General features: G+C 33.0%; 4 protein-coding genes across 6 annotated transcripts in view; 2 read left to right on the top strand and 2 right to left on the bottom strand.

The window, feature by feature from the left end:
* Positions 1-338, bottom strand: part of Hfp (Poly(U)-binding-splicing factor hfp) — a 49,041-nt gene extending 48,703 nt beyond the window's left edge. The window contains exon 1 of one of the 2 annotated variants that reach the window (XM_072009771.1): positions 325-338. The gene's annotated coding sequence lies outside the window, so the exon portion shown is untranslated. The remainder of the gene's footprint in view (positions 1-324) is intronic. The other variant, XM_072009774.1, reaches the window with a different exon arrangement.
* Positions 339-6,413: 6,075 nt separating this feature from the next.
* LOC139990457 (small ribosomal subunit protein mS39) lies at positions 6,414-9,425 on the top strand. The gene is made up of 10 exons (XM_072009727.2): positions 6,414-6,617; positions 6,748-6,853; positions 6,938-7,135; positions 7,219-7,466; positions 7,543-7,651; positions 7,727-8,063; positions 8,139-8,341; positions 8,421-8,753; positions 8,824-9,045; positions 9,153-9,425. Exons 1-10 carry the CDS (start codon positions 6,589-6,591, stop codon positions 9,312-9,314), a joined length of 1,947 nt encoding a protein of 648 aa, XP_071865828.1. The 5' UTR covers positions 6,414-6,588; the 3' UTR covers positions 9,315-9,425.
* A 203-nt stretch (positions 9,426-9,628) lies between these two features.
* Positions 9,629-11,996, top strand: LOC139990485 (uncharacterized). The gene is made up of 4 exons (XM_072009830.1): positions 9,629-10,288; positions 10,392-10,725; positions 11,315-11,520; positions 11,635-11,996. The coding sequence occupies exons 1-4, from the start codon at positions 9,768-9,770 to the stop codon at positions 11,855-11,857; spliced, it is 1,284 nt and encodes a 427-aa protein (XP_071865931.1). The 5' UTR covers positions 9,629-9,767; the 3' UTR covers positions 11,858-11,996.
* Mor (SWI/SNF- related protein mor) lies at positions 10,862-16,323 on the bottom strand. Of its 2 annotated transcripts, none has more exons than XM_072009707.1 (7): positions 15,930-16,323; positions 15,363-15,482; positions 15,176-15,289; positions 13,162-15,109; positions 12,758-13,068; positions 12,201-12,657; positions 10,862-11,518 (listed from the first exon to the last, which is right to left on the bottom strand). In XM_072009707.1, the coding sequence occupies exons 1-6, from the start codon at positions 16,044-16,046 to the stop codon at positions 12,208-12,210; spliced, it is 3,060 nt and encodes a 1,019-aa protein (XP_071865808.1). In that variant the 5' UTR covers positions 16,047-16,323; the 3' UTR covers positions 10,862-11,518; positions 12,201-12,207. The 2 variants fall into 2 exon arrangements, with proteins under 2 accessions (XP_071865808.1, XP_071865807.1); XM_072009706.1 differs by having other exon boundaries at positions 10,862-11,504.
* Between the last annotated feature and the right edge of the window lie 12 nt (positions 16,324-16,335).

Raw genomic sequence — 16,335 nt, 5'->3', positions numbered from 1 at the left:
ATGAAATTATAGGAATAGTTTCAAACTACGCATAGAACAGGTGGTCTAGAAGGCAGTATGTAGTGTTATATCGTGATGAAAATTTAAGCAAGGGATTCAACGCTTGCCATCTGGGCCCTACGGTGTGAAGCACATGCTGCACATTGATGCCATTCTCTGACATGTGTCGATATACTTCAAAACTTTTCTTATTTAAAGATAAGATAAAGACAAAAATAACACTACAGAAAAGAAATTCCAACTTTCTACGAAATTGATCTAGCATTAACCTTAGCATCACGCTAAACATTCAAGAAATCGCCTTAAATATTATAACAGATATCAATTTTATTCTTCACTAGAGATAAGAATCATAGATGCAATTTGCAAAATTAAGTGCTGATGACAAATTTTCTACTAACATTCTTTCGTTCTTGAAAATAAACGCAGTAGATGAACTCAGTGAATTTTGAGAAAAATTTAAACGAAGTATACCAATAACTACCGCATCAGTTCGTTTCAACGAGAGCAGGTAAGGAAAGGAACAAAAGAGCCGAACTTAAAATCCCGTGAGGGTTTTTGTAGATAATAAAGAAGAAAAAAAGAAGGAAGGAAATAAAGGCGGAACAAGGTAAGCAGATGGAAAAATCCTTCGGTTGAAAAATTCGACAATTTTCTAAGAAACGTAGCTATCGTAAAAGCACAGTGGAAATTCGCTGAACAATGGGAACAAAGAAAATTTTCGGGTACCACGGCGGCCTACGTACCGGCTGTATGGCAAGCTGCATCGTGTGCTGTTACACACCGTAGAAAACCCTATTGCTCGCATAAGCTCTGTATTATGAACTAGGTGTACGAGCCTTTCGAAATCGGACAGCCATCGTATATGCCATAAACACGAGTAGACCCTCTCTTTCATGGATTATAAATCCTTACCCTGAACGGTATTAAAGGGAAGACGATGGTCCGTCAACCCCCAATACAACGAGAAGACGCATTTGCTAGAAGGTATATTGAAAACGGGATTCGAATGCTGTGATGTCGCAGTTTGAAGGGTGAGAAAAAAGAAACCAACTGAAATGGACGAAGGACACAGGTAGATAGGAGGGGAAGGAGGAAAGAATGAGAAGAGAGAGAGAAGGGGTGAGGAGAGGGGCAGCGAATGTTCGGACAAAAATAAGGAAAGAAAGGGAAAAGGAAAGGACTAGCGAAAAAAGGATGGAACAACACGGTAGAAATAAAGAGAACAGAGGAGTACCGTATGCGTTCGACCCGTGTACATCTATATAGAGTGTATAGTACCAACATAGGAATAAGGATATGTAAGCGCGCGTGCCCGCGCAACCGACAGCAGATGCGCTCGCTGCGGCAGCTGTCCTCCTACAAGTGGTTCTCAATCATTCTCTGTTTTTAATCTTCTTTCTTCTTTTGCGTATGAACGCGTATCAACACCAAATCAAAGAATGACACTAAGGTAACGTCTTATTTGAAAATTTACAGCAATTCGATCAAACAGTTATATCATCAAATTGTACGTTTTTCAATTAAACATATCGCGTACTTCGTATGAAAATATTTCAGTTTCATTTTCGAATTTGTCTTTGCTACTTCAATCCTATGTGTTTACATAATGTTTTTATGAATGTATACTAAAATGGCAGAACCAGATGTTAAATCCAATTCAATTAGTTTACGGTCAAATTAGTTGATCTCATCAACTTGTCAAAAATTTAATTATTCCATCCCAAATGTATTAATTAAGTTATATGTATTGGAATCAGAATTATAATTCATAACAATGTTTATGCAGTATAATTGCAGCAATTTAACTTTGCAGTTATCATCGAAGAAGATATTTAACCATTGATGTTCCTTTGTCCAAGTTTTGAATGATATATGTTCAACGTTCGCATGTTTAATCATTCGTAACTGTAACTACGTAGTACAAATTGCAAGTGAGCTTTGCTTCTTAAAACAAATATACAGAAAAGCTAAAGACTTATTTTAAGTAAAAATTCATTTTTATTTAAAAATAAGTCGTTACGTATTTATGCATATTTAGTATGTGTTATGCACGATAATTTTGAAACGATATTTTTAAAACGTCATGAAAAGTGTCACTGCGCAAATTGTAATAGTCTTACTATTGTAAGATTCGGCTGACCCTTTTTTCCCATAGGACACCTAGCTAACAAAAAGACAGAACAAGAAGAACCGTATACGTCACGTACTTGACAGGCGGAGCAAAATTCAGGACAGCTGATACAATTTTGGCGGGCTTTAACGATAGATCTGCGCTACAAAGTGGCCCAAGAAGGACGAGGAAGGAATGTAAGATAGAAAGAAAGAATAAAGCCACTCGAATAAATAGGAGAAAGAGATAGGTAGCAAGAAAGTAGAAGGAGGGTGACGGAAGGGAAAAGAAAGGGAGAAAGAGAAAGATATAGCAAATGGGAGAAGAAAAGGGGAGGAAGTTGGAAGAATTGAAGGTAGAAACTGACGGAGAAAGATGGAGAGTAAAAAGAGATCGAGAAAAGGACACGAAAAAGAAAAAGAGGGAAGCTTTAAAGTTGGTTGTTGCTGGTGTTCCTGCTTCGTTGCTGTTAAATAAGAATAAGCCCCCACCATCGACCCTTAGGGGTACCTATATAGCTGGGGGCTTTCATGTACTTGGGACCCAAAAGGAATAAAGAGAAGAGACACCTGGTCACGAGCAGCAGTTTGTCGAGAACTCTCTGGGCGGGATGTTGTCACGTCTTTCGTGCTTCCTTCTCGAGAAACACGAGCTCAACGGAAGAAGTTTACGTCTTGTTATTGTTGTAATCGTTAATATTATTATTACCGTTGTCGTCGTAGTTATCATCGATGTATTGTTCTAAAATAAATCGTGATATATACGTTGTATTTTGACGATAGTGTCGTGCAGTGGACGAATAAACTCGGATCGTTTGGTTTCCTACGTCGATTTTACGACGTTTACATCGCACTTTCCAACTAGATAAAAGACGAAACGAGACGAAACGAGACGAAACGGGACGAAACATTGAACGTGACGAGGGGTAAGGAAGAGAGGATAAACGTAACGCGGGATATTGGCAACCGGCGAAGGACGTCATTTATTTTGATTTGGGGGTTAGGGTGTACACCGGCAACGTGTTTTTGTCAAAATGTGTATTACTCACTGCGATATGTCTGTGACGGTTACAGAATAGCGGATCAAACACTGTCTACCTGCTATTTTATTATCGTGTTCGAAAACAGGCAAGATCGAGGGAATGGGTTGTTGAAAATTGTAGTTACCGAAACTGTAGAAAGCCGTTTGGTCAAATGTGTGTCGTAGGTATGTGCGTGAAGATTAACCAAGAAAATTATAAGGGCTTCCTTTAAATTTAAGTCTTAATATTGAATTGAAGTGTTGTTCGAATAATGTTTGACTTAAAATTATACGGCGCGTACCTTGTATGTTAATCGTACCCGGTTTCTACGTAATATTTGTGCACGAAGCTGTAGTGGACCCAAACTCGTGTACAAAACTACACTAGCACACGATCTATCATAATTCATAACATAAATGAATTAAAGTGGATAGAATTCTCTTTGATTTGGAAATGACTTATTTGAAGACCGAATCGAAGAGATTGTGTGAAAATACCTGATTGTAAGATTAGGAGTTTTCTCAAGAGCACGTGTTTACACAAAGATTCGATGAAAACTTTTCTTTCCAATCATTACACAACTGTTCTTATAACCTAATAGAATTAAATGTTTTGTATAAACAATTCTTTACATAACCTCGCTGTACATATAAATTTCATTGTTCTATTGTAATTTATCTTGGCACGAGAAAATCTGTTATTTTGCATAAAAGATAGGCCGAGATTTGTGACAATGTTTTATAATATAATTCTCAATATTGCACTTGTCCCGGCCTATCGGAATGCATTATATTTCATCGTAGAAGACAGAAACAAACAACGATCGATGAATATTGATGGAAAAACAAAGGATTAACAAGAAGACAATGGTAATCATTTTACCTGAATTCGTCGAGGATACTAACAGGTTGGGATGTGGGCATTATTTGTTGAAGGTTAGATCAAATTGCACTCGTCCCGGCCTGCTAGATCTATTCGACCTATCATCTGTTGCGCTTCCGATACCGGACTAAAATATCCTCCAGATTATTCATTATTCGAAAAGCTAAGAATGTACACAAAATTTAGCTTTTGTTACTATAAAAATATACTGTTTATTTATGTATATTGATACTCGTTTTATTTAGAAATAAAAAAGGACAGGACAAAATGCCCTCAACTCCTTATGTTACGTATGGGTATATCCAAATAAATGGCATGTAACATCTAAATATATTAAATTTTAGTGACAGATGTTAAATTTTACATTACAAATCTCAAATGTACATATTCTTTACACTTAGATAAAATTTATGTGCGAAATGGAATAATAAAAAACATTGAAAAAATTAAGTTCGTTTTATCTAAAATTTATTATCCTAATCCTAATATTGCAAAAATTTCTCTTACTTTTAAAGTATATTGCATTAAAAATTAAAAATCGAATAAGTTGAGAACTTTTATTCTATTAATTTCTACTCATATCTACATATTTACTAACCCATATCATTGTTTCGTTCGGTAAATTTCAGATCATATATATAAGCTTCTAGAAGTCGATAATTATTGGATGATTTGGAATTTTAGTTCCATTAAAGATTGTTAAAAATTTATTTGTAATTAACGAAAAAAACGAAAAAGAATCAATTTTCTTTTTTCATAGTGTCATTCTCTCACGATCGAATTCGTTAAATTCGCGAATTATTCGACCAAGAATAGAACAAAAGAAAGTGATGGACAATGATAGATTCGATATTTCTTTGTTCATCTTTCAAAGTAATATAAATACAATATGATATGTATTGTTGCTTAAAAATTCATACTAAAGTACCGTTTGATTCTTTTTACTGTAGTGAAATACAAGGAAAAGAGAAAATTAGCTGAAAAGAGAAGAAGAAAAAAACGAGAGGACTAGGGGTTAAGTTACGTTCGATCGAATAAGAAAATACAATGAAAGTAGTCGAGCTAATGTCGTTTCTCTTGTTAGTCGGTGAAACACGAATTTTGTTTTTCATTCATATTCTTCAAGTAGAAGACGTGGTGTAAGCATCCCCTTTTAAGAGTCCCACGGTTTGAAATAAAACACCTGGCTTCTTCCCTATGTGAGCACTATATAGTATACGTACATGCACATACAATTACATGTTAACACGTTTACGCGCACGCATATTCTCACGGCAGAGAACTGCTTCTCTTCGCGGACTGGTTTTGGCTTCCTTATAAACTTTATTCAATTCTTTGTAATATGCCAAAGGGTATACTTCAACATCCATACGTATATATGTATACGTATACGTGTATTTACTATTCATATGCTAAACAATAAATGCGCTGAAAGAAATGAATCTCTATCTTGTAGATACGACGGTGCAGCTGCCATATTCATCTATTACATATACATATGTATATATGTATATATGATGTTCTTATAAAACCAAAGATAAAAATGATGCGTCAAAGCATTTAATAAGAAAGGGTTGAACATATTTCTTAAGGAAATTTTTCTTTACACGTTCCATGTTCCATTAGAATGTTCCATGTTTTCTGCAGTTCGTCAGTTTTACGATCGATTTTGTTTTATTTTGTACATTATTATTTTAATCACAATCTAAATATATCTATGCTGTTATTCATCTACAATTTTGTTTATGTAATCTTTCTGCATAACAATATTTAAATAATAGCAAATAGTAAATTTGCCTATTTTTCATATTGGTTCTGCAAATCTTCTTCATGGAAGATTACTTTTGAAATGTTTTACATTCAAAACAATCAATGTCGATTATTTGGTTAAATATGAATTAATATTCGATTTGTTTTATAAACTGCATCATTATTTGATTAATTTAGTATAAGAAAATTTAAAAATACAAATTATTGTTATAAATAAATACAGACAATCGATGTTCTAAAATCTACTTTCTATGAAAAGTAAAATTTTTTAATATTCGTTTATGTTCTACTATTTTATTGAAAATTTTTCTAATTTTATATTCAAATAATTGATTTATTTTATCATAAAGATATAACTGCAACTAAAAGATCAAAATTCAGTGGTGTGATAGAATATTAAAGTAGTATTTCGTAATATGTAATCTAATGCTATTATCAAATTCCAATTAAGTAGAAATTTATAAAATTGTAAAAATTTTTCGATAAAACTTTTATAACATTCTTAATTTATCTAATTTTGTAAATACAAAAAAAAATAAAGCCTACACATAGGCAACCAAATAGATGTCCAAGTCAGTTCAAGTAGAAACGATAAAAGCGTGTCGTGTAAACTTCGCTTCGTACTACACACATGAGTGTACATATTTTCGTTGTAATTATTTGAAGAGAGGCACAGTACACAGAATTTCACAGGCAAATGTATATGTCACGTTTTAACTTTTGCGATTTTCAATTACATTTTATATAATATTTAAATAACAAGATTTTGTATTATGAACAGCATTTAATCAAAGTATTCATAATGAATCGCCTCAGATATCTTTTAGATAGGTTAGTAACGTTTACTACAATGACATAATTTATTGAAGTTGGTAAAAAGATTTAGAATATTATTATTTATTAAATAATACACATCATATTATTTTTCCGCCCTAATATCAATAAATTATCTGTTTCACAGGACTTCATGTGTTGAGTTAAAAAGGTTACAATCTTCATTATCAGTATCAAATTCTAAAGTTAAAATACCAGCTAGAATACAACGTGGTCCTACGGATATTTTAGAGGTAAATATACTAAAAATTTACTTTTGTAGAAAATATATCAAGGGAAATATATATCAACTTTGTTATTTCTACTTTTTTTAAAAGGCTCTTGAACAAACAATACCAAAAGATTTTAATAACATCAGTTATTTGTACCATGATGATCCTTATTTAATTCCATTGAAGAAAACAGAGCATCGTGTTTTTGCATTATCATATGAGTCAGGCAGAAAAGCTGCAAAATGGATTCATAATGAACACAGAGATTTATTTCCAAAACATCTCTCAGAACCAGAAATTGAAGTATGTTTTATTTAGTATTGATATAACATGCATATATTATATTTGGTGTATTTAAACATTTTAATTTTTAATTTGTATTTAAGGCATTTACACCACTCTCAACATATACTGATAAAAGTCAAGTATCAGAAGAAATACTTTTACGTATCATATCCAAGTGTATAGTGCCTGATGCTTTGCATATCTATAAGTTGTTAGACTATAATGTTTCTAATGATACAAAACAAATACTTTTAGAGTTATTGTGTTTTTATAACAATGAAATCAATTCACAGAATAATTCACGTTTAGAAGAATGGTTTACTACAAAGCAGGATAAATATCTTTGGCAGTAAGTAATAAAGAAAGATAATGAAAGTAGAGAATCATACTTACATTTTACTATTTTCAATAGTTTCATATTTTAGGTATATGTCAGAAATCAATGAATTGTTTGAATTTTTAAAAACACAAGATTCTTCAACAGCAGCAGCAGCTTATAACACTATAATATGTGGTTTAGCAAAACATTCAAGAGTATACTAACTTTAATTTCTGAACGAATCTTTGTATATTTTTAACATACAATACATTTATAATTTATGTTCTTAGATAAATGAAGCCTGGTTATTGTATCACGAATGCAAAGAGAAAGATATTCCATTAAATATTACTACTTACAATTATTTATTGATGCGGATTCCAGAATTATTTGGTCATAAGTCTGAACTGCAAATAGAACATCTTTTTGATGTTCTTAATGCAATAAATAAGAAAAGGATTAAACCGAATGTTAGAACATTGAATGCTGCCCTTAGAGTGATTAGATTTTCACAACTGAAGAATGGTGAAGATATTGCAAAACGTTTGCTTATGGACTTCAAACGAATGAATATAAAATTTTCGTTAGCATCATATTATTATATTATGCTTATATTTATGGAAGAGAGTAATTATAACTTATTAATGGTCTTTTTTTTAATTTTATTTATTTACAATAGTTAATTATATTCCTCTCTTACAGATAAAAATGCGCATGCTAATTTCGTAGATATTCTACTCTCAATAGGAAATGAAAGTTTTAGTATTCAAGATCCAATGGATAATACATTTTTTAAACATGCTATGTATATAGCTTCTACTTACATGGATAGAGAAGCTGGTGATATGATTCATAAGCTTCTTCTAACAGGAGACAATTATAAATTGATTTCATCTGCTGCAACAGTATGGCTTTTTAAAGTATTTATATTAAATGATATTATATTAAATTTAATGCCCTTTTATATTAAACCTTTTTATATAGGAAAACGTTTATTACGTTTCGTATATATCACTAGTATTATCAACAAGTACACTTGATGAGTTTTTTGAATTTTACGAAAAACTTGTACCAAATATACATGTGCCAACAAAACGCACTTTTCAAGATATCGTAGAACATTTTAAACATCATTCATCAGCAACTCTAATGAAATATCTACCGAGATTATGGTCAGACATAAATACTTTATGTTTCACAGACCTTCCATTGAAACTTAAAGTATTATCTTTAATGAAAATGGATGTTTTACCTGCTGCTTCACCTTTAAAAACGATTTTTATGGATGCAGCTTGGGATTGTTGGGAAGCTATCCAGGTTGGTTTGTTTATAATAGTAAATGACAAAAAAATACATGTAATAAAAATAAACAATTTGCTATTGACAGAAAGAGATCAAAACAAAACAAGAAACATATACTCCACTTGAAAATTCCACAATAGCTTGTATAGCAACAATGTTGTTGCATGGTGGTCGTATAAAAGAAAGTATTGAAGTTTTGACATATACTATTGAAGAATCAGATTTATTTCTTCCAACAATGAATGAAAAACAAGTGAATGAATTATTTGAAAGTTATATTTCAGAAAAATGTATTTTGGGAGCTTTTGTACGTATATTCATATTTATAATCTCCTTAGTTTGTTAGTTAGTTTGTTAGAATTAGTTTAGCTTCTTCGAATTTAAAGTGTAACCTTAAGGCATTTATCTTTACAGCTTATTCTCAAATATTCTGTAAATTCAGGATTTCCACATATTGTTAAAATGGCTACAGAATTACTCAATCTTCCACAATTAACGGATGCTTATCGCAAGGAATTGATTAATTTAGTTGGGGCGGAAGCATTAAATTCCTCTAATACCGAAAAATCAAATTAATTATGAAAAAATTATGTCAATTATGTAATTGCGTACTCTCTTTCTTTGTTATTGTTCTTGCAATTGTAAATTTAAATGTTGTATTGAGCTATATAAAATTTATAAAACTGACTCAATTTCTTCATTAAATTTGTGTTATATGTGTAAGAATTTCAATCAATTTGTCATTCAAAGAATAGAAATTACATGCGTGATTGATATGTATTAACGTCCTTGCCCCCCTAGCTAGGGTACTTACGATTAATAAATTATGCTGTGCGACAGTGGGAGGCACTATTCTCTCGTCACTCAAATACTTATTTCCTGCATCGTAGCTTAACATCGTAACTCATTCGTCCACGTTCAAAGGCCAAAGTGTTACGATATTTATTGATTCAAGAATCTTATAGATACACGAAATCTTCTTCTTCACAGTTTTTAAAAGTTATAACTTTTATCCTTAGTATCAGAGTGATGGATGAGGAAGGACACGTGAGTCTTACATTAGAATCTGTGCGTGAATTAATAACAAAGGATGAACCTGATGTGGAAATTACCAGTTTGGAAGAAGAACTCGGTTCAGGAAGAGGTGACAATTATACATCTATGTTATATCGTATTCGAGCAAAAGGTCGAAAACAAATAAAAGATCGTGAATGGGTTAATTATGAACGTGCGATTATTTACAAAGTTTTACCTCGATCAAGAGAACATCGTGAAGCTTTTAAAAGCGAACTTCTATTTCAAAACGAAGTAGCATTTTATACGCATGTGTGGCCTGCTCTGAATGAATTACAAACAAATGGTAAAGACGTTTTTGGAGGAGTCGCAAAAATATACGCAGCGCGAATTGATCTTATTGTTATGGAAGATTTACGAGAAAGAGGCTTTAAAATGGAAGACAGAAGAAAAGGATTACAACTTGAGCATTTGAAACGAACGTTGAAAGCTTTAGCTGGTTTTCATGCGCTCAGCCTAACTCTTAGAGAAACGAGGCAAGTCAAATAATGTTATCTTTTCCTCCTTTTTTATTATTATGTTATATTATTATATCTTTATATAAGTGTGTATATTAATGTGTACGTATGGATGTACAAGGCCGGAAGAATTTGCAAGACTGACAGATCCAAATAGAGGTCAAGGTATACAAGAAGCCCTTTTTCGAACAGAAAATGAGGATTGGTATCGTCAGTATTATCATGTTGCTGCTAAGAATGCCATTAGAATGGTTTCTGATGGTTTTCCTCCTCACATGGAATCTAAGAGACTCGAGATAATGGAGAAATTACAAGCATTTCTTAACGATGATGTATTTTTTCGTACCATGAGCGAAATTGCAGCCATGCAAGGTCCTCTTACAGTTTTTTGTCATGGTGATTGTTGGACTAATAATTTTTTATTTAAAGATGATTCGACCAATCCAGATGAAGAAGTAAGTATTATATGTAGATAATATTTAATATCTTATTTACATATATTGTTGTATCAAAATGTACAAAAAGTGTTGTGTGTACACGCGTACGTTGTATAATTCTATTATATAGGAATCGAAGAATCAAGAAATAATGTTTCTTGGTATAATTTTATTACTCATTAATTTATAAGATTTTTAGATATTACGTTCTTTCCGCTTTTTACCAATTGTCTTGTATAAGTAGCATTTTAATAATGTTAAAGCAACAATATTTGTAATTCATAAAATTTCTATTTCATAAAAATAGAAATTATTCAGATTCAGTCAAGTCAGTTATCATACTTGATGGTATAACTAAATCATGTTTTTCCATTATTTATATAGTTGGGATTTTTATACATCCTATTTCTATACTTACTAAAATTTATTAAAACAAGAAACAAGAAAGCACAGGCATAAGTATAGTGTAAAAATATTTATCTTAGTTTTTTACTTTGTTTACGAAGCAGAAATAATTCGAACATTAATATTAATATTGATTGAATTTCGATTAGATTAGATTAAGTGGGTCAAATCTTAAATTACGATTAATGCTATGACTTTACAGGATGTCTATTTAGTTGATTTCCAACTATCTCGAGTTGGTTCACTTGCCCTTGATCTTGCGAATTTGTTGTATTGCTGTGCAAATGGAGAGATTAGACGAGCGCACATGACACAGCTTCTTCAACATTATCATTTCCATCTAATGTCTTCGTTACATACGCTTAATCCAAAACAGCCACCAATAGATCCATCTGTAATGTGGGAACTGTAAGTAACATCATGCACAATATGTCCATAAGTTGAAAAAGATAACGGATAAATTTTGTAAACGATTACTCTTAGTGCATCCTCTAATTTTCCTGTTCTATTTATCATGTACAGATTAAACGAAGAAATGCGACGATGCGGCCGATTCGGTGCAGGGCTTGCATTGGATATTTTGCCAATTAGTACGTGCGAAAGCAACGAAGCTCCAGATTTATATGAAGAATCAGAAACAAGTAAAGGGAAGCAAAGCGCTCGAGTACCGCCGCGAGGAGGAGTCGAATGTGCGCGACTTATGACTGATCTAGTTTTAGAACTGGTTCATAATCATGCTTTATAGATTGAATCATACGAAATCTTTATGAATATTATTCGAATATCTTTCTTACATGGCTACAAAACAAATGAATTTTAATTGTCATCGCGTAATCTTATGTATATGTTTATACGCGATTAAATTATGTAAATTTCGATAAAAATTGGCATTTTTATGACACGAAAGTCTATAAAAATATCTAGTTATATTAAATGAGAGGAAATAAAGTGAACATTATTCTATGTTGCAAAAATACTATACTTGCCATTGAAAATTCTACGTTCATACTTTTTATCAACATACGATAAAATATTACACTATTACGCTGGTCAATAACTAAAATTTATAAATATGATATATAACTTACAAAAAGATTATGCCTGTTGCGGAGGTGTGTGCGGCGGTGGTTGTTGAGCCGGTGGTTGTGGACTCGGTGGCTGTTGTTGCTGTTGTTGCTGTGCAGTAGGTTGCCATGTAGGGTGTTGATTTTGTTGTTGCTGTTGCTGTTCTTGGGCTAAACGCTGATGCGCTTGTTGCCTAGCTCTGAATTCTGCGGCTTTTAATTGTTCTAAATGAAACTGTTGTCTTTCTGTAATGAGTTGTTGTCGTTGATATTCGAGACCTTCGCGTTCTCGTTCCATCGTAGTTTCCAGCTCTTCAAAATGACGTAATTTAATTTCCAATTTTTTCATTTGTGTCTCAACAAGCAACGCTACTAAAGATTTAATTTTACGTTCTTCTACAGCTGCCAAATGTTTTGCTTTAACGGCAGCTGCCGCTAACGCTGCTGCAGCTGCAGACTGGAGTTGAGCGTCTCGCACCACCTATAATAAAAAAAAAAAAAAAAAAAAAAAAAGATGACAATAGACAATGCATAAATATAATAATATTTAATAAATATGACATCGTAAAATAATAATTTACCTTGTCTTTCTTTTCTTTTGCCTCCATAGTTTCAGCATCCATAGTTGATTTTGTATCTTCTTCGGTTTCTTTTAGTTCATCTTCCTTTTTAGTTATATCTAATTGACTTTGCTCAATTTCAGATTCTTTAGATTTTTCTTGTTCCTCCTTTTTCATTTCCATAGAAGCTGCTGTTGCCGAATGTGGAGATGTGGCCACTGTTGCTGGAACGTTTCCAGTATTTGAAGGTGGTGTTGTATCGTCCGGGGGTTCGGGTGGACCTGTTCCAGCTATACCTGATTGTGCTAGTCCTGCAGCTGGATCAAACTTACCTATATAATTGAAAAATAGTTATTATTTCAGGATATTAAAAGTTATTCAATACTCTATTGTGATAAGAAAAGAATAGGAAAAGGATTAATTACCATCAGAGTTAGCACTAGCTTGAACATTTCTCAAGTGTTGATCTAATAAAGCTGCTGGTACTTGGTCCTTAATGGCTGCAAATTCTTCCATAGCAGCTTTAGCTGCACTTGCTGCAACTCTGGGATCAACGACTGAAGCCAAAAATGCTACAGTACTCATAACTGGATTACCAGCTTTAGAAAATGGTACTGGTTGATAAGCTAATGGACCCAAGCCTTCTGGTCCACCTTCTTCTAAATATGGATCTTCTATTGGAAGTCGTAAGAAATGTAAGATACATTCATCCTGCGTTCTCGAACCCACATGTTCGCAAACTTTGTTCCAATCATCTTTGTGTAATTCTAGTCCTTCTAATAGTAAAAGCGTTTCTTGTTCTGTCCAATCGCGAGTAGCGCCAGCAGCTTGTTTGTTTTTCAAAACTGCTGGTTTCCTCGAATACTGATCGATTTTTAATCCAAAATTTGCCATCACACCAGCTGAGGCTTTCTCCTCTGTTCCCAAGCTGGATGACTTTTTTTCTAAATCGAGTAATGTCTTCGCAGCAGAAGGCTGTGGTGTCTTCGGAGGATTTGGATTAACTGGGGCTAAACCTGATGGAGTATCTGATAATACATGGAAATGTGATGTCGGAGGTGGTCCCATAGGTGTCGGTCTTGATTCTGCGTCTACCTGGTAATTAATAAGTCCCCATTGTTCCAAAAACGCATGCACACGCATAATTGCACAAACATCGCCTGCTAAGTTACGTCTACAAGCTGTCGATGTAATGTACTCTGTAGGATTTAATCTGTACGTGTCAATCATAAAATTTCTGTATGCAAGATAAATTTCTGGTGTTTTAGATTTATTTTTACCATTAAAAAACTCAGATAAAGCTCTCTTTTCTATAGTATGAATTGAATTATAATCAAACCAAGCAGAATAACTAGGGACGACTATATGATGTGTTTGTTCAGTAACATTATCTTCTGGTTCGTCTCCTTTATTTCCTTCTCCTCTTTCTTTGCTTGCGTCTCGTTCTTCCCTATCTTGAGTACTTTGAGAACTTCCCTTATCTCCTTCCATAGGTTCGTCCAAGTCTGCCATATTACCAGATTTGAGCGGTTGAAGCTCGTTGTCTTGTTTTTTATTGCCTGTTGTAGTCAAAGTAGTGCCGCTTGTTGGAATGTTACCTTGACCAGTTACAGGAGGATTTGTAGGAGTTGCAACTACTTCTACAATTCGAGGTTCCGCCGGTGGATCTTCCATTCCTTGAGTGAGATCATCTTCCTCTTCGCCGCCGCCGCGTGATTTTTTTGGAGCCGTAAGTGACGACGAAGATGAAGTACTCTGGACACCTGATGGCCCTCTTGCGCTTTTACGCTTTCCCGGTTTCGGTGATGGACTAGGAGATCGTTTCCGTTTTGGTTTCTTTGCTGAAGGCGGAGGATGAGATGGCTGAGCCATTAAATCTTCTACCGAAAGTCGGTATTTATGTATTTTCTTTTGACCATTTTCATCTATCTCATAGTCTTCTTCGTTCATCCATTCGTTATATTGATCTAAATCTAACGCCCACGTTGCCGATACTTTGTATATCGATTTCATGTTTGTATTTGTAAGCGTTCCTTCTGGAAAGTCCCAAGGAAGATCCAATGCAGTCCAAGAATCGTAACTATCTGGGAAATAATACCAATGAAGAAGAACAGATCTTTCTCGTCTCATGCAAGGCCGTGCATATTCTTCTTCCATAGGGTCAACTGGGGGGTAAATTATGTGCGTTGCATCTGCTTCATTTTCAACAATACTACCTTGATGTCGACGAACTGCTTCTTTTACTTTCGCAGCAGTTGATTTGTCTACATCAGGTCTAACATATACACTTGGTATAATCATACAACGATTTTGTACCAAGGCTCGTTCAGCTGCCATTAACATTTCCACTGTTCTGTCCATACGAGATCCTGACTAAAAAACAACATTTATTTGTATGTGTAAAGAATTGTTAAATTATGTTTATAATATCATACTTACCTTTCCAACAGGGAAATCAAATCGACGCCATCCTTGTTCTTGCTTAAAACGATATGCTGTAGCAAGAATATGACATAGTCCACCTCCAGGTTTAAAATCTAAGAAACATTTCATCTGAAAATTTAATAAATGATTTGGTTAGTTTAAATAATGGTACTTTCCATTGTATCAACAAATAAATACATACAGGAAGTCTTGTCATTGGAGGTTTTGAAACATTCTTTCCTAAATTATCTTCTTGAAATTGCAGTAATTGTACTATCAATGTAGCTAAGCTTTTATTAGTAGGAGGATCCGTTTGAACGTACTAAAAAGATATTTGAGAGAGGTATAAGGCAAATATTAAAAGGTGTTCAAACAATTATATTTATATTCATTATATATATGCACACAACATTCAATTAAGTTAAATATATATAAATATCATATATATATATACATTTATGTGTGGTTTTACATATAATTTATAAAATGAAATAAAATATTCACATGCTACATTATGAAAATAACATTTCTGCGCATAAAAGCAATATTTTATTAGAAAAGAAATATAACAAATAGTTCTATCTATATATGATATTAACCTTAATTATTATTTCTACTATTTACATTAATTCGAAAATAAAAATATAATCGTAATAAATTACAGATGGAATAATAGAATAATTAAAAAGTAAAGTAAAAGATTGTTAATATAGCACATAAACTAGTAAGCAATTGACCAAATATTTCGACGCCGGGCGTTTGGATGTACCTTCTTGCAGTTTTTCAAAAGCCATTGTTTAACTCCATCGAGTTGTGTAAGAATTTCTTGGGACTCAAAAAATTTCGTATTGGGTCCACCGTCCTTTTTAGGTCCTAACGCGAGCATCCTTTATGAAATATTAACTTAAAAAATTGTTGAATGCACTACAAGAAAGAACACCGCGTTTGTTGCAAACATGACACACCTCTGAAGTTGGTTCTAGCCATATTATTCCAATACAAGAATATTTCGATTTACGTTCGTGAATTTTTCTTTCAATATCAAATAGGCTTTTACAGCCTATGAATAAGCATTTCCTAACAAAAACTCAGAAATATATATTTGTTTTTCGTTACTTATAACCTTAACCGATCTGATAATATTTACTGTTAACCATGAACGAAGCAGATAGTGA

Source organism: Bombus fervidus, chromosome 9 (genome assembly GCF_041682495.2).
Source record: "Bombus fervidus isolate BK054 chromosome 9, iyBomFerv1, whole genome shotgun sequence".
Lineage (NCBI taxonomy): Eukaryota > Metazoa > Arthropoda > Insecta > Hymenoptera > Apidae > Bombus > Bombus fervidus.
Note: the sequence above shows the minus strand (reverse complement) of the source record. Positions and strands in the feature narration are given on the sequence as shown.

Coding starts and splice junctions, on each gene's coding strand:
- LOC139990457 (XM_072009727.2), top strand. CDS start 6,589: ATGAATCGCCTCAGATATCTTTTAGATAG. Junction 8,064..8,138: donor GCTTATATTTATGGAAGAGA/GTAATTATAACT, acceptor CCTCTCTTACAG/ATAAAAATGCGCATGCTAAT. Junction 8,342..8,420: donor TGATTTCATCTGCTGCAACA/GTATGGCTTTTT, acceptor CTTTTTATATAG/GAAAACGTTTATTACGTTTC.
- LOC139990485 (XM_072009830.1), top strand. CDS start 9,768: ATGGATGAGGAAGGACACGTGAGTCTTACATTAGAATCTGTGCGTGAA. Junction 10,289..10,391: donor CTAACTCTTAGAGAAACGAG/GCAAGTCAAATA, acceptor TGGATGTACAAG/GCCGGAAGAATTTGCAAGAC. Junction 10,726..11,314: donor CGACCAATCCAGATGAAGAA/GTAAGTATTATA, acceptor ATGACTTTACAG/GATGTCTATTTAGTTGATTT.
- Mor (XM_072009707.1), bottom strand. CDS start 16,046: ATGCTCGCGTTAGGACCTAAAAAGGACGGTGGACCCAATACGAAATTT. Junction 15,290..15,362: donor CTCCAATGACAAGACTTCCT/GTATGTATTTAT, acceptor TTAAATTTTCAG/ATGAAATGTTTCTTAGATTT. Junction 13,069..13,161: donor AGCTAGTGCTAACTCTGATG/GTAATTAATCCT, acceptor TCAATTATATAG/GTAAGTTTGATCCAGCTGCA.